The sequence below is a fragment of the Vicugna pacos genome, chromosome 7, assembly GCF_048564905.1.
Source record: "Vicugna pacos chromosome 7, VicPac4, whole genome shotgun sequence".
NCBI lineage: Eukaryota > Metazoa > Chordata > Mammalia > Artiodactyla > Camelidae > Vicugna > Vicugna pacos.
This window is the reverse complement of record NC_132993.1, coordinates 2739858-2760079: the sequence shown is the minus strand read 5'-3', so window position 1 is coordinate 2760079 and position 20222 is coordinate 2739858. Positions and strand designations below refer to the sequence as shown.

The following is a 20222-nucleotide window of genomic DNA, read 5'->3' as shown; positions in this document are numbered from 1 at the left end:
GGGTCGGTGCTCCTCGGAGTAGGAACAGAGGTTGACTGTGGCAGTGAAGGAATCCCCTGGGGGGGGGGGGTTCGACGGGAGGACCAAGTGCCGGCGGTGGGAGCCCCAGACGCTCACTTTTAAAGAGAAGGCAGAGGTGGAAGAGCCCACAGAAGGAGAACTTAGTGATTCGCTTGAGCCGTTTCAGCTTCACGTGGGATGGAAGCCACGTTCCATTAGGTTGAGGACGGGTTGGAAGGTCAGACAATGACCTCTGCATGTGACCTACTTACCTAAGTCCAGGTGAGAAGTCAAGTAGGGGTGGGTCATAAAGGGTGGAGATGCTACGTCAGATGAGGTGTGTTTTGTTCATTTCCTTGTTACGCTTGTTTTGTACGTAGATGGGAACGTACCCCCGTGGAAAGGAGTAAGAACCAGGAGAGAGGTTGAAGGTAGAAAGAGCAGACGGGGCAAATCCTAGGCGGGGGGGCTGGAGCTACATGAAGTTACCCAACGCAGATACATGGAGGAACCTGAAACGCACATCGCTGAGTAAAAGAAGCCCGTCTGGGAAGGCTGCACTCTGCGGTTCCAGGTCTGCGACGTTCTGGACAAGGCCTAACTATGGAGACAGTGAAAAGATCAGTGGTTTCCAGGGATTTGGGGGCTGGACGGGTGGCGCACAGGGGATTTGTAGAGCAGTGAAGCTCTTCCATATTGTGGACACATGACACTGCATACGTGTCCAACCCCACAGAGCGGGCAAGGCTAAGTGAACCCTGATGTAAACTGTAGAATTTAGTGAGTAATAATGTATTGATCTTGGTTCGTTGGTTGTCACAAATGTGTCACACCAGTGCAAGAGGTTCATAATTCGGGAAACTGGAGACAGGAGAGACAGGTATTTGGGAGCTCTAGTTTCTGCTCAGGTTTTCTGCCCTGGAAAATAAATATTATTTAATTTTTTAAAATAACTAATAAAGGTTTCCCAGGAATGTGAGTGCAAAGGAAAGGATTTGATGGTTCTAGGCTGGAACGGAGAAGGGGGTGCAAAGAGGGAGCTGGCTTTGACAGGAAAGGGGAGGCCTCGTCCTCTGAGGCTGAGGGGAGGACGGACGGGTACCCATGTGTGTGGGCGGAGGGAGCACACCTGTCGTCTATAGCAGGGAGCCAGGTGCCACCTGAGCCTTCCTGGAAGCAGACTAAACATGCAGGAGGTTTATTGAGAATAATGCCTGTGAAAGACCAGTGGGACAGCAGGCAGGATTGGGAGGGAAAGGCTTCAGGCCACAAGGCCAACGTGGCAGCTGCAAGGCTGGGAACAGGAGAGGAAGCAGGGTTTGGCCTCAAACTCATGCAGATCTTGTTAGGGGACCAAGCTCAGTACGCTCGCCCGCGTGCAGTAAAGCCAGTCTACTGACCCCGGGTGGTGGTGAAGGAAAGTGCAGCGTTTATTGCAGGAGCCAAGCAAGGAGTCCAGGCAGCTGGTGCTTAAGAGACCCGACCTCCCCGAAGGCTTTCAGGGAAAGGTTTTTAAAGACCAGGTTGGGAGCGGGGGGCTGTGGGTGTGTGATCAGCTCGTGGACTTCTGATCGGCTGGTAGTGAGGTCACCGGGAGTCAACATCAGCAACCTTCTGGTTCCAACCTGTCTGGGGTCCACGTGCTGGGGGGCAGCATGCAGTTAACTTCTCCCACCCGGTGAGGGTTTCAGTGTCTGCAGAACAGCTCAAAGGACGCGGCTCAGAATATGCTCTGTAATATGATCTGAGGAGCAGCTAAAGTTCCTTGACGTTGTGTAACGGCTAAGCTATTATTATTTCGTCTTGCTTGACTGTTTTCCCTTCTTTCTGCATTTTCTCACTTCCCTGATTAAATGTACTCTTTGGAACTCAGGGAAGACCTAGGAGACTAAAGGTTTTCTACAGACAAGAGGCAGGAGGAGGACGTGGGGTGGGGGTGGGGTGCTCTGCTCCCAGATGTCCCCATGGGGGCCTGCTCGGTTACCGTGTGACCATCTGGGACAACCCAACGGGGAGCTCAGAGCAAAGATGGCCCATTGAGGACCCCACACTGGGTGGAAACGCCCCAGGTCCCCTGCGGCAACCAGTCACTGCCAGGGGCTGCCCAAGGAGAGCGCGACCTGGCTTGAAAGCTGTCGCCGCCTCTGGTGATGTGAGCAGTGAGGGCCCAGCCCACCTTGCAGGGAGCAGCAAGTCTCCCAGGAAGGTGATCAGAACTGGGCCCCCTCCTGTCTGCCCTGCAGGTGGGCCTCTGCTCTGAATGGGGGCAGCAGGTAAAAGGGGATGTGAAGGTACCAGGGAAGACTGGAGCCATCATCGGGGAGAATGTGAGTTGTGCTGACGGGAAGGGTCAGTCCCCAGCGAGGCTGGGGACCGCAGCTGGCTTGTGCCCTTCTCTGGGGGCGCCAGGGGTCTGGGGGTCTCTGTGAAGGAGACAGGTTGAGCATAAAACCAAGTTGGGTGTCTGCTAGGCTCGTGAGAGGGAAGCCATTCAGCAGGAGATGGAAGCAGAGGATGAATCATTAGAGGGGAAGCTGGAAGAGAGGACGCTGAAGTCCACTTTTAACTCTTTTAAAAGGTCACTTTTGAAGGTCACCAGTCAGGTATTTTGCTTTGAACCTCAATTTGGGTTCAAAGTTTTCTCATGATTGAAGGGTAGGGGGTGCATTTTTGGCAAACCCGAGTTGGTCTGCATAGGGGTCCTCCTGCCAAGGGGGTGAGCTGGGCTCAGAAGCAAAGGAAAGCTTTATTCTTTGATCAGAGCTCAGAGCCGCGGGAGGTCCCGAGCGCGCGCCCCTCCCCCCGCAGGCCGTGGGCGGGGCGGCTGCGCGGGGACTGGTCCGCGGGAGGGGGGGCGGGGCGGGCCGCTGTGCTGCGCCCGCTCCAGGTGGCGGTGCACACGGCCCGCCGCCGCCGGCCGGGACTGAGTGTCGTGTGCAGCACTTCTGCACGCGGCCCGCCCAGTGGAGGCGTCCGTACGGCCACTGCGCACCAGGAACTCTGGTCTGAGGTGCTGGGTGCGAGGCGCCTTGTGGGCCCGCGGAGCTAGACCAAGCACGAAGGAAAAGGAAAGGTTAGACTGTACTTAATTACCCAGACTCCACATTTGTTCCCCGGGAGCTGCAGTGGGCTTCGTGGGCGACGAGAGCAGGTGTAGGGTGTTCTGCTTCCCTCAGTGCCCTTACTGAAGGCTCGGGGTGCTCTGTTTCCTTCTGCCGACGCCGCCCCCTCCCGGCTGCCTTGCTGTCTGCCGGGCCCCTCCGGGGGAAGTCGGTATTCTCCCCTTTGTGGTGGGTCAGTGTCTCGGGGGCATCCTTTGACACGTGCGAATCCTGTTTCTCTACAAACTTTCAGCCCCTCGTTTTAGGACCCGCCAGGGACCTCGTCTGCAACGCTCAGTACTGGTGTTCATTCAGGGCTGGCACTCCTACCTTCTCTCCTTTTACATTTATTAAATGGAATTCTGTTGTGAGAAAGAGCTGGAACCACAAGGGCCTGCTGCAGAGCACGGGGAGCTGTATTCAGTGTCCTGTAATAGCCTACAATGAAAAAGAGCACGGAAAGGAGTGTACGTATGTTCATGTATGGCTGAAGCGTTGTGCTGCACACCAGGAACTGACACATTGTAAACTGACTATACTTCAGTAAAAAATACACAAATAAAGAGCGATTTTCCTCCCCCGTTTATTTATTTGATCGTTTATTTATATCAGTGTAGGTTCATGGATATTTATTTCAGTCTATGGGTTAACCTAGCATTATCATTTGTTATTTTGTTGCTCAAATCATTCCAACTTTGGCCGTGAGAAATTCCTTTAGGTTAGCTTCTGCCTTCTATTAACAAACTCTATCTTTTTCAAGTATTTCCTTACTTTCTGGCCCATAAGATGTTCCAGATTCATCCTGCCTTTTCCCTTTTCCAGCCTGGGTGCAGTTACTTCTCTGGGAAGCCCTGCATTTTTTAAATTGGAAGATGGTGCTTAGAGGCCAAGATCTGGGCTCTGGAGATGCTCATTGTTACCGGGGCTCATTGGATCTGGGTCTCTCCATGAGCAGAGCAAGGACTTATATGCACATGTGCTAACCCGTGGACACACACCGATCTGTATTTCAGAGCTACATATATCACCATTAGTTTCTGCTAATACCTCTGCTTCCAGTCCAACATCACACAGTTTATTTTAGCTTCACCCTTTTCCTTGTAACATTTGTCTCCAACAGTGAGAAGTCTGGTCTTCACTATCTCCATTATGTTTATGTGTTTGCAGAGCAGTTTAATTCTGGTGCCTACATTAAGTGGTTTCAGAGTTGCCGCCCACACCCTGTGAAAAATACGTTTGCTCACCAGGTGACAGCAGTTCTTTGTCTTCAGGTTTATGCCCTCGGGATCCTGCTTCCCAAAGTTACTTATGTGGGTCCTTTGCTTCCCAGCCCCCTCAGTGTAGTTTTGTGCTTCATCCGTAACACGGTGTTGTTCTGTTGTTAGTGTTTCTCTTCCATTTTGGGCTCCCCTGCATCCTGGCTGTTTTTAGTTGTTTTATTTTTGGAGCAGGTGAAGAGATGTGAAACCCTACTGTGGCCCAAGATGGGGCCTGATACCAGAAAATACACCCAGAGGAGTGTCTCTCCTCTCTCGTCCCAGCAACCCGGCCCGGCCCCCTGCCTTCCCGCCCACCCTGTGCATAACCCAGCTCTGGTTTCTGGCTTGTGCTTACTGCATTTCTTTTTTTCACAAACAAGGAGACACCGTGTATTCTCTTAGATCCCTTTCTTGTAGGTGGGTTGCACACTGCAGAAGTTCTGCTGGGCTTTGCCTGAAATAACCCTGTCGTGGAAATCACTCCGTATCGGTCGATAGACGCTGTCCTTCTTTACAGCTGTACCGTGTCCATTGTGTGTATGTGCCTAGTTTATTCAAACACATACTGTTTCCAGCGTCTTGTAATTACAAAGCTGCGATGGATGTTGGCTTCTGCATATGCACTTTTATGTTGGCGGGTTATGCCTTCTAGGGAGTGCTCCAGGGCCAGAGCTAATGGCGCGTGTGTTTTGTTAGGTGTCACCAAGCTTTCCTCTGCAAGGGTTGTGCCTGTTTGCATCCTCACCAGCAAAGTGTGAGAAACCTGTTTCCTCGCCGCCTCACCGGCACAATGTGTCTTGCTTTCCTTTGCTTCTCTTTTTTTTTGGAGGCGGGAGCAGTTTTATAGGTGAGACATGATAACAGTATAGTTTCCATTTGTATTTTTCTAATTTTGCACCTATTTGCATACTTTTTAATACATTTGAGGACCATTTTTCTATATTTTTGTGAATTATCTGTTTGAGTCTTTTTCTCATATTTCTATTTTTTTGGTCTTTTATAACCTTACTAGAGTTCTTTATGTAAAAGAATATTAGTCATTTCTCCATGATACTTAGTAAAATACTTTTTCCCGGTTTCCCAATTATCTTTTGTTTGTGTTTTTTTTTTTTTGGTCATGCAAAATTTTTTAATTTTTATGTAATTTATCCCTGTTTTATTTGATCACTTTTGGATTTTGAGTCACCCTTAGAAGGCCTTTCTACACAAGGTTATAGAGGAAATCACCCGTGTTTGTAGAAATATTTTGAAATATTAGGAACATAGAAATGGTAAGACTTGTTAAAATTCATTAGGAACCTAGACGGTTAAGACCCCACTTTACTCTTCTAACTGCCCGGGCGTCGGGCGCTGGGCATCGGCCTTCCCAGCGGATGCCTGTCGCCTGTGCCGTCCCTTCCTTGGCACGCACTGCCCGTCTTCAGATCCCCCTGCTTTCTCCACACCCACTCCCACGCCACCTAGAGCTGCCCGGGCGCGCTGCAGGCCATCCCGACCTCCCCAGCACTTTTCACTCTGAAATGTCTTCTGTTTGGTCTTGAAGGTTTGTTAAGCGTTGACTTTAGAGTTTTCTACTGATCCAAGCCCTGAGTCAGCACACCCCTCCCTGTTTCACCTCCCTTCCCTTCTTGCCTCATCTCCTTGCTTCAAGCAACTTCTAAAATTCAACACCATTCTTTGCCGAAGACCATATGAATGAGCACATTCATGGCTACGTCTCCTGCCCCGGAAACGGTGCCGCCCGGTGACGGGCTGGCCTGCTCCGCAGAGCATGGGGGTAATTCTCCTGGGGAGCCCCACCATCCGAAAGAAACAGGAAAGCCAGCCTTTTCCACGTGTGTAGACAGTGGTAGCTACAAAACTGACCGAAAGGTTTAATGTCTATAGAGGTGGTAGATGTATTTTTTGGTTATGACTTCCGTTCATTATGATCTTTATTTAAGTGCATAGATGGGGTTTTTTGCATGGTATTTTGCAGATCAATAAGTTAAGAATGAAAAGTGAGGGATGTGTAAAAGCAAAGAAGCCCTTCTCTCAAGCTGCCCCTCCTGCTCTCCTCAGTGTCTCTGTCTTTGTCACTCTCTCGCTTTGTCCCATCATGAACCAAAGGGTGGACTCTGTCCTGAGACCACTGGTTTTGGAAGGTCAGAATGCCCTGGCATTATGCTTAGTTTAAAAAAGAAAAAACCTACCTGCCAGGAAAGCCAAAGATGGGATCTGTTACTATCTGGGTTGGGCACTGGTGGACCTGTTTCAGCTTCGTGTAAGTCATGTGTACATATACACACACCATCATCTGAAGGAATCTAACGGGCGCTGAACGAGATGGATCGTCTGATAACACGAGCGCCTGAAGTTGGTACCGTGGAAGAGAAATGGGTGAGCTACCACTGAAGGGTACTATCGCAGCTTCTCAGATTCTAGTTTCCCACGATTTTCTTTGTTTCTTTTCTCTCAGGGATCCGCAAAGTCTAGATCCACCGGAAGTCAGCAACGCGAAGCTTCAGTACGCGGGGTGGGGCCCGAAGGGTCAACAGCTGGTAAGCACGTTGCGTTCGGTGACCAAGTTTCCCTGTTGACGACGTTTACGTCTTATAGACTGAATCTATCGTGCTATACTGAGAATCTGTGTTGGTGTGACTTAAATTTTGGAGAAATGCGCCAGAACACCTGCCTAGGGAAAATCCCCTTTCCTTTCGTTGGACATTCCCCTTGGAATTGGAATCGTGTGTGCCTTGGTTCTGGTGTCCCACAGCCTTAAAGCCGTCCCCGACTGTAAGTGCATGTTTGGACGGTAGACTTGCCGGGAGTCAGAGCTCATCGAAGGACTGCGTGCGGGAACCATCGGGGCGTGGCATCGTGGCGGTTTCTTGTGTTTTGCTCCCGGACCTCTGGCTGTTTCCTTGGGAGGCTTTTATGCAGAAGGTGGATCGCAGGCCCTCGTGGAGTCGGGCCCCCCGCCCGAGGGTCTGCCTGCAGAGCGCCCCCAGCGAGGGCGCCCTCTCTGTTCACCCCCAATTTCTTCACGGATTCCCACTCAAATTGGCAAAACTAAGATGTTTCGATAAACTGAATGGCCAGGCTGGTGTCTTGAAAGGGGCTCTGAGCTGATGGTTAAAGACAGGGGCTCCAGTCCTGGGTGTTCGTGGACCGGCTGCCAGGCTGCCGTCGGCCGGCCCGCCAGCGAGTGGAAGGTCTGGGCCAGGTGACCTCCAGGGTGGTTCGAGCCCCAGGGTTCCCTCTGTCCAAAACTGGACGAGACCCCTCTAGCAACAGCGCTGGGCGTCAGCTTCTCTGAGAGCGCTGCCCTGACACCCCTGCCCACACTGCGGGGTCCCCGCCCCCGGCGCCATGTCCCGCTGCGCAGGCTCCTGTCACACGCGTCTCCTGTCTGTACGTCTCTCCCCGGCCAGGTGGCATTTAGTGTCAGTATCCAGCATTTGTCACCTGTGTGGTTTTCTTTTAATTTTTAATTGCATATTTCTATTTTTATTTTAATATTCATCTAAGGATGATTAAAAGCCTCTTCGAGTCATCTCAAAGACCATATTACAACCAAGTGCCATCACGTGCTTTCAGTGGCCCTGTTCACTTTGTATCTGTCATCACACTGGGGCCACATTAAACAGCATTGTCACCTGTGTGTTCTGAGTGCCTGGCTCAGCACCTGGCGCTCAGGAAAGATCTGCCGAGGTCAGAAGCGATGCGCGAACGGGCTGATTATCCTCAGTGGTGTGTCCCCATGGTCCTCAGTCCCTGAACATGGAACTACTGGACGGAGGCAAATGGCCAGAACCAATGTAGGTGTTCAGGACGTTGCCGTCTGTGAGTGCAGTTCAGCCTCTTTTCTGCCCCGAGGAAGTGGAGGTTTGGTGGAGCGGTCAGCGCTGACGTTTGGGCTGACTGCCAGGCACACTGAGGTGCTCGTGGAAATTTGGGTTTTAAACTTTTTAACTTCGCTGTTTTGTTCTGCGGTTCCTGTGCGGAGGGCAGTAGGCGGCACAGATCACCGCTGACAAAGCACCCTGTGTGCTGGGGCGGGGTCAGCAGACTCCTCCCGCAGGGGCCCAGGAGTTGTCAGGATCACGTGCCCTCTCGGCCGTCCTCCCCTGGGGACTCCTGAGTCCCGGGGCCAGCAGCCCACCGAGAGGCACCCCCGGCGCACACTGTCTTGGCAAGGAAAATTCAAGCCCACAGGCAGGCCTTGCAAACACTAACAAACCTCTCATTGCCATTTGATTTTAAAAAGTAAATATTGCTCCCCAAAGGAAAGCCACTCTAATTACAATGAGTCAGACTGAAGTGAGTAAGTCTCCTTTGGGAGCAGAGAGCGCAGCTGCACCCCAAGTTCACCTAGCGCTCTCCTGGGCGGCCCCGCAGCGGCCCCTCCTTGTGTGGGGAGGTCGCAGTGATGCACGCGGGCGGGAGCCCCGTCGTCACAGGAAGGCGACACCGGGCACCAGGACGGCCTTAAAGGCACTTTCTCCAAAGCCGCTACGTGGCCCCTGATTAGTAATTGTGTTGGGCCTTCAGATCACTTCGTAGCTGGTGAGTACTGCCCGGTTGGCCCCCGCATTGTTAGAGGAGATGGACAACCTTGACCTTGGGGACGCCGCCATTCTGCTAGAAATTCGTGCCTGAAATGGTGCTCCCAAGATGTGTTCCCCAACCCTTCTCCGTCCTCTCTGTCCGGGTGTGGCGTCCTGTCCGCAGCGGGGGCTGCGGGAGGTGGGTACCTGCCCAGGTCTCTTGGGTCCTTCAGTCTGGATGAAATGGTTCCTCTGGAACAGAGCCCGCCCAGCAGGCAGGCCTCGTGGACCGCTCCCTGCTTGCTCGGCTGTGACCCTCGGCCAGGACCGGAGCCTGGGCCTCCTTGCAGGGATGACCTAGGTCGCCTGCTGGCACTGCGGGCTCCCCAGGCCTGTGCGTCCACCAGGCTTTCCTTCCCGGGTTCCAGCAGCCTTTCCTCCAGGAGACCTTTGCACCTGCATTCTCTGCGGCCCCTGGCGGGCTGCCTGTGCAGAGCCCTGGGCCAGTCTCTGCCCTGGTGGCGGTCACACGTCTTAGGCCTGGGACGTGACCGCCGTGGCTCTGGAGGACTGCATCCATTCTAAGGAAGCTAAGCTATGAAAATCCACTCCGTGTGACGCCTTTGGTCCCGGCGCTGCTTTCTCACCTGCTTCACTCCATTTTGTCAGAGGAGGTTATTCTTCTTGCTAACATCTCAACAGCAACAACAAAGGCGAGGGTCTTAACCACACCCATCCACTAGCGCTGGCTCACGCTACCTCCTCCCCAGACAGCATCTTAACACGTTTCTATGAGTCAGTGAAGGATTCAGAAAAATCTGAGCTGAAGGCGTCTGCACTCACTCTGGGTCACTTCAGAGCCTTTGAGTTAATGCATTAGAGAAAACAAGGTTTTTAAAAATAGCTCATTAACATTGTAAAAATTCACGCTACCAACGTGTCAGTAATTCACCATAAGATGCTAGATGAAGAGGTTGTTCTTGAAAGCCCAGAACACTGTCAGATGGGGTGAGGCGCAGGGCGGTAAAGAGGGAGGCTAGAGAGTGTCTGCTTCGTGCAGCTCCAGGTGTGGACGTCTGCAGAAGGCCTGGCACCGTGGGGAGGACCCTCAGCTCTCGGCGGGACAGACAAGTACAGAGAGAAGGGCCCAGTGGGTGGCGCTCACCTTACAACACTGAGCTCAAAGGCTGGGAGGTGGAGCCAGGACACCTGCCGCCACACCCCGAGCGAGACAGTGGGAACCCAGGAGCCAGCCCAGATGTGAACCCGGGAGCCCCATCTGGCATCCCAACCACCTCATCCGTCTCAGAGTCTGCGGGTCCTCATCTTAAGCCTTCGAAGAAGGAAGCTGTACCTAGTTCGTTCTGGCTGCCAAGGGCCGTTCACAGTAGAAGCTCTGGAGTCAAGGGGGCACACTCTGATCTTGCTTCTGGCACCTCCTGAAGGCGTGATCGTGATTAAGATGACCTCTCAAAGCCTCAGTTTCCGCATGTGTAGACGGGAGGTAACAGCACGTGTCTTGTAGGGGGCTGCTGTGAGGATCAGGTCAGTCTGCTCGCGCCTGGTGAGAAGGAAGCTCTGATGAAGGGCGGCTGCGACTCCACCACGGTGCGGAGAATGAGGAGAGAGTAAGGATTCCATGAAATGAGGGTCTGGGATGTGTGGGAAGGCGAGCGAGGCTGGGCTTGCGGAGCAGGGAGATGCCGGATGTCACCGAGGGGCTGGGTGGCGTACGAGGGCTGCCTCCCCTGCGACCCACAGGGCAGGGAGGCTGCTCGGGAGACGCACCGTCGCCTTCTGAGGCTTTGGCTCCGTGTAAGTTTTCAAGCAGCTGTCTCTCTGGAAAGACCGTCATCAGGTGACAGTTCCCCTGCCCTGACGCTGCCCCAGGTCGTCCCCGGGGCAGAGAGAATGCTCTCCGTGTAAGACGCCTGGGCGCTGGCCCCGGAACTTACCCTGCCCCTGCCTGGGAGCTCCTGCCTGTGACCGGCACCTCCCCGCCCTCCCCCGGCCACCCTGCGGCCCTGGCGACCACCGTCCAGCTCTCGGTTTCGTGAGTTCGGGTTTTTTAGGTTCCACACGTCAGCGAGATCATACAGTGTTTGTTTTCCTGTCTGACTGATGAAATGGTAACTACGTGGCTGGACGGAGGTGTTAGCCGGCGCTGTGATGGCAGGCGTTTTGCAGCAGAGACGTGTAACAGATCAACACTCTCCTCACCTTAAACTTACTCGTTGTGTGTCAGTTACCATCTCAACAAAATGGGAGGCGGGGGCAGACCCTTAAAAGCAAAGGCCGGTAGGACCGCCTGCCTCCTCCTCCCTCCTGTAAGCCGCATCCCTCAGCCCTGGGCCCTCTCGCTGCTCAGCTGCTTTCTCTCCTTTCCGGCAGCCCCCCCCCAACCCCGGGAACTGAGCAGAAGCAGGTGAGCTGCCTCCCCCAGGTCACAGCCCCAAGGGCATTACCGCTCGCCCAGTTCTGAGTAAGAAAGCCAGCAGGGAGCGTTCCGTCGATGCTGACAAGTCCATCGAGGGGAGGAAGATTGATCTTTCCAGCAAGAGGAGATTATTTAATGAAACGTCGTAGGCACGGGAAGGACTGGACCGGAGTGACATCCCATTAATAACTTATAAAAGCTTCTAATCAGTTTGGGTTAATGTGGTATTCATTGTAAAAACATTCATCATGGGCCCTGAAGTCCATGACAGTAGCCAAGAAATTAATTCACCGGGATGGAAATCGCCTCGTGTGTCCTCAAATAATGGATGGGGCAGCTTGGTGAGTGATTTACTAGCCCCACCAAGGGTGCCCTTCGAAGTCAACGCCGTATGTTATCACTTCCGGGCTCCGTGGGACTCAATCACTTTAATACTCACTTGCACTCAAGTAAATAAGCTGAGTTCTCAGCCATTAACCTGAAGGGATGGGGCAGAGCAACGGAGGTACCACTGACCACGGCGGAGCCCTGGGCGAGTAGGAAGTGCTTGCCGGGGCTTCCCCTTTGACCAGAAGGTTCTCTGCAGAGACTGGGATTTCAGAACGCAAAGGCGGCTTCAGAAAAGCAGAAACAAAAGCTTTCATCCGTGTGGGATTAAAGAGGGAGTGACAGAAACTGTGTCATTAGTGAATTGTGATTCGGTGGAGATTTCTGTCTACCTCCTGCCGTGTGAATGTAGGGAGGGGCACAAGGGAAATTCATTCTCAGAACAGCACGAAAGTATGTGGTGAGAGTCGTAAAGACCTTCCAGCACTTCGGCAGAGAAGTTCCTCAGAGAGAAGCCAAAAGCCATGTAAACAAGGACATTTGTAATTCTGTTATCTGTAATGATGGCTTTAAAGCCAAAGTGTTGACAGGAGAGCAGGTTGGTGACGTATGGTACCTTGACGGGATAAGCTGTTACACCGCCATCGAAAGAACATAGGTAGACGGTACGTGAGCGTGGAAAAGACACCAGCTGTTACCTCAGATCAGGACTGACAGTGAGCTGTTTGGCGTGACTTTGCCTGCGGGAAGGGGTGACTGTGTGGCGCTGGCCATATTATGGGCATGCTACTCACTTCTAAAATTTTCTCCGAGAAGAAGCATTTTATATGTATTAAAAATTGAGAAGAAAATGTATCGTCAAATACAAGGTTTAAGAATTCCACTCGACAGACGTGTCCCAGCCGAGGGGAGGCTGCTGGCGTGTGGTGCTTTTCACAGAGGCGCAAACGTGAATAAACTGGTCCCTGGGGTGACGGTGCCTTCGTTCTTGCTGGTTTCAAAGCACCAGGCTTGTGCCCTTTGCCTGATTCTCCTGCAAACCTGCAGGAGAGATTTTCCAGAATTTAGTTGTCAACCAAAGCAATTAAGGAAAAGGTGGATTTGGGGTTGAAAGCTGGGCCTGACCTAGTGGTGCACGTAGGTCTGTGAAGGTAAACCATGTTCTCTTCCTCATCAGAGTTTCCCTAATGCAGTTGTGATGGAAGCAATGCACTATCTTTTATAAAAAATCTAATTTAGAAGGGCGCCCACGTCTGCCTTGGGAATATTAGGTTAGAGAATTTCAGGACCAGGGTTCTGCATTAAGAGAGAGTGCATTCAATGATGGATTCCTTCGATAACGCAACAAGGCGGTCAAAATAAAAGTAACCTTTTTAGACATTAGGATGTGGGGGGTGAGGTCATGGGTACATCTGCAGCCCCGGGCAAACCCGTTTGCTCCCATTACGTGGATGGAGCAGGTTCTGGGCACCTGGGGGTGTTTCCAGGAGCCTCTGGGGCGACCCACACCGTCTGTGCCGCTCGGAATGGGCCTTTACGGGCTGTTCTGGGGGCTTCTCCCATTTGGGTGGAGGGAACGCCTCTCTGTCGTAATTCCTGAAAGGTTTCACAGCTGGGAAAGGTCAGCGTAATGGTCCCGTCTCCTCCTCTCCGTGGAGTGGCCCTGGCTTTCTCCCTCTGAACTGCTGTAATACTGTCATTCCCGCTTACTGTGGCCGCTCATCAGCTCCCTCGTTTTATTATTCAACTATTTCAGGTTTGAGTAACTTCCCTTCCCCGTCCAAATGGAAGCTCTTCAAGGACTAAGAATGTTTTTCTTACGTTTTCATCTCCCCTGCCCCAATGCTCCACTGAGCAGAGTCCGGCTTCTCAGCGAACTCTTGCCTGTTAGATGAACGGTTCCCAGACGGGAAAGCAAAATTTAATGTCAGATTTATGGATACAAGGTTCAACATTCATGGAAATTAGAAAACCTTGATGTTACAAACTAAAAATCTGAGGGTTTAACAACTCGTCTGATGCTTAATTAATGCAGTGGTTCAGACCCTGAGCTACACGTAGAAGGCATTTCTGGATTTTTGAGTCAGACATTTTTTTCTTAAAATGTTTATTATGCTATGAAGGGTCTCAAAACAAGAATGTGAGTTTCCATTATTTAAAACATCAAAAAGAGCAGGCTGGACTGAGTGTTCTGCCCAGAGGGCCCGAACCCCCTGCTTTCCCCAGGAATTTCGGAGTACGAGGCCCCCTCCTTCCCCCGCCAGGACACAGTGGTTTTGCTCCGATGCCGGAGGGTGCAGTCAGACCTCACTGGCGTGTGTCCTCACTCATCCCCCTGGGGCTCCGTCCGGACTGGCAGAGTCCTCGAAGACAGGCGGGGCGCCGGACCCAACATGCGCGGCTCACGTGACGCGAGATGCTTCCACGAAGGTCCGGAGACACGTCAGCAGCGTGCGCAGCGTCTCAGTTGACTGTGTGCAAGTTATTCTTCCTGCCTCTTCTTCAGAGAAGGCTTCCCGGGACCCTCCTTTACAGCACTGTACCAGCCCTTGCGGATTACTGGAGATCAGCTGTAAGTGCTGGAAAGCCATAATGCTTCACTTTGGAGAAGAACCGTTCTGGACACCAGCGTCTTCTTTCTGCCCTTCGACGTGGTTCCTCCCGCAGCCCCTGAGGATTCGTTCCACTTGCCTGACTCCTGGGGACTGCGGGTACCTCCTCACGAGAGAACAGAGACCCAAGTGAGCGTAATGAGTCAGTTTAAAAAAAACAGACCCAGTTTTATTTATTTTACACTGTGTTTCTGTTACGTATATCATGGCTAAAATCTAGTTCAACTCAGCTATTTCCACTTATAAAAACAATTACAAATTTGTGAATTGATTTTCCTCTTTGTGCTTCAATTTGGAAACCTCCATTTGTCTGAACAGTTACAGTTTCTGCCGTAATGACTTGAAGGCCATTAACAGCTCAATTACGTTTTAATTTCCGCAGTTGGGTCTGGTTTAATTAGTGTAAATCATGCGTGTTGGTAAGCCCCGCCCAGGCCAACACTTCTGTTTGACGTTCCCGCCCTGGGTGTGCCCCGATCTCCTGGGTCCGTTCTGAGCTGCACCCAAGCATCTCAGAGGACCCTGACTCAGCCGGAGCTCGCCATTGTTTCTGCCAAGCCTCCTGCAGGGAGGCTCCTCTGGCGGTGCCCGCTCCTCACTGGAGGGGCCACCACCTCCTCCACTGCCCAGGGCAGAAACCTGGCGTCTGTGACTCCCGCCGACCTCACCCCCAGGCTGACCCGTCAGCAAGTCCCGTGAAGTCTGCTTTCTCGGTGCGATTAGAACCCATCCTCTCCTCTCCACTCCACCTCACCTCACGCTGGATTCCTGTGACAGGTGCCGGCTTGGCCCGCCTGCCCAGATCTAGCCTGTTCCAGAATGTTCTCCATTCTGTAACTGAGCGAGCTTGTCTCTCTCCTGCGTAAAATCCTCCCCTGCTGCACTGCCTTTACGGTCAAGCCCAGACTTCTTGACCCCCGAGGTGCTTCCCTGATGCTGGCCTACCCCTCCCAGACCGAGGGCCGGCCATAACGAACGCTGTCCAGCTCCCCAGACGTCCCGGACCCTGTCGCCTCTGCACCCGTGTCGGTCCAGAACACACCCATAATCCCACCCCCCGCCCCAACCCCAACCTCCTTTCCTGGTTAAAGACACCTTCTGCCCCCAGGAAACTCTCCCAGATCCTCACCCACAGCCATGCCTGGGCGAGGGACCCGCCAGTACCGCCATCCCCACGCTTCACTCGGGGGTCCGAGCCGACAGTGAGCTCCTTCAGGGTAGAATAGGTACCTTCTCCTGTGCGCTAACGTCTTCTCAGCCTGAGGAACAGGCTGGCTGTTAGTGAACGCTGACTCAGTGTCCAGAGGCTGAAGGAGGGACTTAATCAATGAAGGCATGTTATTTACCCAACGTGGAAATCAATTATCTTTTCAGATTTAAGCGTAAACCCAACAAGCATTGGTCACATTTCCCTGTATTTTCACCTGCTGCAGCTGGCCTCCATCCGAGGCCGTGACTTACGCCCTGCCTCCCTTAAATCTTAGCCTTTTCAGCCTCCACGTGAGTTGTAACCACCCACGACGTGACGTCAGGCTCAGTGAAGTTCCAGTAAACTTCCAGATTAAAAAAAAATGATAATTGCATGTACATGTGTTTATTTAATTAAACTACTTTTCTCCGTGGCCATGCAAGCTTGTATGTTTTAAGTTAGCCAAGAAGTGTGAATCTTTGATGGAACTTGAGTCACTGAAATGTGCTCTGAAGTCACTGCGCTCTGTTCCCTGTGAACCCGACCACCCCGTGCCAAGGTTCATGCTGGACTTGCTTAGTGAATTCTGTCTTTCAAATTTCCTGTGTCACTGCCCTCCAAGGTTAGCAGACTCCAAAAATCTTCCTGTCAAAAAGGCACAGAATGAATAAACGCATGAGTTAATCAGTTGGCGGGGAAGCAAACGGTCGACTCCAGGCTGACGGAACCTAACGGCACGGCGCTGTCAGCACATCTCTCTGTCCCGTGGCCCCAGCCTCCTCCCCACACCGCTGCTGAGTCGTATCTGAATGGTGAGTCAGTGTCACCACAAAGCCGGCCTGTCAGGCAGCCGGTGGGCCTGCCTTTCCGCTCCTGTGTCACAAGGAGACTTGCCAGCGTTTCTGTAATCTCCCAGCGAGGTGGCAGAGCCTGTAAATCCTGTCTTCCCACAACTCTAAAATTTTATTGGCCAAGGGTCCAACGGCCTGGTGCGCATTCAGTGAAGACAAAGGCTGTGGCGCGAGGCGATTGTTTGGACTGGCGGCTCGTGACCCAGCTACGCTTGGACTTGGCTAAAGCACGTGTCTGGGCCCTGAGCCCAGGATCCCGGTGTGTTTGCTCCAGGCGGGGCGCGGGCACCGCCGCGTGTGAAAGGTCCCAGGAACTTCTCTTGTGCAGTCAGACCTCAGCATCACGGGTTTAGATGCTGGAAGGCAGGGTGGGGACTGCACAGCCTCTTCAATAAACGCTGAAGCCTCACAGACACTGTCCACAACTTCATGAAAAAACAAAAAGTCTGAGATTATGCTTTTAAGCACCAGGCCTATAGCAAAGGGTGCGTTACATATAAAATTCCCAGTGACACTGTCCCTTCGGAAAGGCATCGTACCCCGTTAGGTCAGCAGACCCCTCCGGGCAGATGCTGACTGCACTGCACTTGACTGCAGTCCCGGCCGATTCAAAGTTAAGATCAGGATGTTACAAAATTCCTGTGTTTTCTTTTCCTTCTAACCCTGGGTGAGGAGTCATTGCCCACACTGATAGATGTTTTATACAGTATTAATAATTTCTTGTGATTTTTTCCGATCAAGTCTGTAAGTAAAAAAGCAACTGTGACTAGCAAAAGCTGGACTTCAGACAGCAGGTGGCCACTGCGCGCCTGCTTGGATTGGTTCATAATCTCTGATAACATGGCGACGCTCTGCTCAGGGCGCCCCACACGCTGGGCACAACGCTTCCCCCACGCTTGGGCCTCTCACACATACCGCCTTCTGTGCTTATCGTGTCTCAGGTCAGCAGTGAGGACGGGGAGGGTCAGAAAACGAGAGGCGACTTGTCCAAGAGCACAAACTCACGACGGCGTCAGATGACGTCCCCGCTTCCTTCTCTGCACCGAACGGTGCCTCGGGGCTCAGTGTCTTCATCCAGGGTGACTTATCTCCAGACCGAATGAGTTCATGTCTATGAAGAGTCTTTGAAAAGTCTCGTAAATGCCCTGCAGATGCGAAGTGCTGTTATGACTGTGAACGCTGTATTTGCGTGCAGGGCCGCCCGTAAGAACCGTTTTGTGATATCAGGAAGCTGGCTGCCTCCTGATTCAGCCTCCGGTGTAATTAATCTGACACCCTTATCTTTCTCCCTCCTCACATCCTACGAGGAGATGAAACATGGACCTCACCATGGTATTTCCACCTGAAAATGAGTTGCCAGAGCCCCCGAGCAGACCCCCAGCCCCAGCCGGAATGAAGCGTTCCTCCTGCGAGAGCGGGTTGTTGGTCCCGGGGCAGTGTGCTCACTCCTGGGACACGCAGAACCTTTTTAGAGAATTAAACAGAGGGACCTCTGGGTGTTCCCTCCCTAGGGTGTGGCCTAAACTGTTTTTTTAGTTTTCTACATGTAACTCTTTTTTGTTTCAGACGCATTTTTGTCTGTTAATGAAATACTTTATAAAGACAAAAGAATATGTGTGAAGTGTGAAAAATAATAAAACAGTCACTCACAGACCCTCCACTCAGCATGAAGCGTGGAACTTGTCTCTCCCCTCCCCCACCAGACCACCAGAGTCTGAATTTTCTTTATGCTTCCCCGTGGTTTTTTCAAAAGTTTGACCATGTACTGATGAATCCCTAAACTACATATTGGTTATGGTTTTAACTTTAAGTGACTGTTACCATACCTTGTATATACTTGTATATACTCCTGTTCCTTGATTTCTGCACTCAACACCATGATCATTGTGGATACTGGTACATGTAGCTGTAACTGAACCTTTTTCACTGCTGTATGGTAGTCCATTGTACTAATATGTTCCAGTGAGTATATCTGGTCTCCTGTCCATGGATATGCAGGCTATTTCTAGTTAGCTTAAAATGTTTTTAGTGTCGTTCAGTACATTTTTGCTCATGTTTCCTGGTGTTTATGTGCCAAAGTTTCTGTGGGTTTTAATTTGCATATGCTTGACTGAGGCTGAGCATTTTTCATAGGTATATTTATCATTCATGTTATGTCTTCTGTGAAATGCTGGTTCAGGACTTACCTGTTTTTCTTTTGGGTAGTTTGTCCCTTTCTCGTTGATACGTACAATTTCTTTATATATTCTGAATTCTAATTGTTTGTCCATTTTATTATGGCCAGTATTTTCTTGTGATTTATAGCTTATCCTTTCCCTCTTGTGTTGATATTTTTGGATAGGAAAAGATGTTAATTTCACTGAAATCAAATTTATGCATTTATGGTTTGCATTTATGTCTTTTTAATCTGGGAGCAAAAAGACATTCTCCTAATCTTCTCCCATCTTTGTAATTTTGTCTTTCCCCCATAGGTCTTTACTCCACCTGAAATAGACTTTGGGGTGGGCTGTGGAGCAGACTCACAATTGTTTTTCCACGGGAATGATCATTGTCCCAGAGCCATTTATTGAAAAGCAACTTCCTCTTCTCACTGATCTTCAGGGCTGCCTCTGCCATTTGTCGTCTTCCGTGTGTGCAGGGGTTTGGTTTCAGACTCTGTGCTGACCCGCTGGCCTCTTGTCTGCTGATGGGACAGAACCACACGTCCCGAGTGAGTGTAGCTTCATGGTAGGTGTGGCGCATCCTGTCAGCAGTCGGGGTTGCTGCGTCTGTTGCACCAGGCGCGCATGCTGAGCTCCAGGCACGTCCTGGCCATCATCTTTGGTACTTTGTGTGTGTGTGTGTGTGTTCTCTTAGAATCTCTTTGGGGAGATAAGTTGGAGCTGCGTTACATCTATACACCGGTTGTGGGAGAATTTATAACCTTCAGCTCTTGACCTTTCCAGTACCTGGTATAGCTGCCTATTTACTTTTTCAAAAAATGTCTTTCACTAAAGCCTTTTAATTTTCCCCATAAATTTCTTGTGCGTATTTGACTTTCGTTTATTCCTAGGTATTAGAGTATTTTTGGAACTACTGCATTTATTTCATTTTTTAAAATGAAATTTTTTGAATTTATATTCGCTGGGAATAGAATCGTAGTTGACTTTTTACATGATTTCATACCCATCAGACTTGCTAACCTCATTTAATTCCAATAGTTCATCTGTGGTTTCTCTGGACTGTGGATTTAGGCGATCGTAGCCTCTCCAAACGGGGACACATTGTTTCTTCCTCCCCACCCTGCTCCCTCTGCCCCTCTCTGCCTCGCCGTGCTGTGCTCGACCACCAGCACTACGCGGGGTAGGATGGTGGTGGCAGGAACCCAGTGCCTGTCTTCTGTCTGATCATGAAGGGAACGCTTCCACCGTTCACTGTGAAGCTGCTGCAGGCTTACGTGGTAGACGGCCCTGGACCAGTTCAAGGAGGGTCATTTCTGTTTCTAGTTTGTGCTGAAGTTTTGCTCTTTGTTTTGTTTTTGCCTTTGCCGTTGTGGTTTGTGTTCAGTTATTCATTATCTTGAATGGATTCTGAATTTTGAAGTGTGTTTTCTGTGTCTGTTGAGATGACCCACACGGCTTTTCTTCTTTAATCTCTCTGTGTAATATTTTATTGATCAACAGAAACCCGGCCACGTTACTAGGATAAATCCAACTAGATAAATCCGACTTTCTTAAAGACATACACATTTTGCTGGATTTTTTCAAACTAATACTGTCTTTAGGACTTTTGCATCTATGTTCATGAATAAAATCGATCTACTAATGTGGTGATAAATACACTACTGAAGGAGATTGACGTCACTTTATTAAAATGGTGCTTAAATAGGTGCAAACATAAAACTAGATATAAACCTACATAACTGATGAAGCCAAGTG

General features: G+C 51.1%; 1 protein-coding gene across 3 annotated transcripts in view; it reads left to right on the top strand.

Moving 5' to 3' along the window:
* DPP6 (dipeptidyl peptidase like 6) overlaps positions 1 to 20222 on the top strand; it is an 837334-nt gene that overhangs the window by 685774 nt on the left and 131338 nt on the right. For all 3 annotated transcript variants that reach the window (XM_072964103.1, XM_072964105.1, XM_072964104.1), the window contains exon 7: positions 6819 to 6900. In XM_072964103.1, the coding sequence (XP_072820204.1) occupies positions 6819 to 6900 (82 nt within the window). The remainder of the gene's footprint in view (positions 1 to 6818; positions 6901 to 20222) is intronic.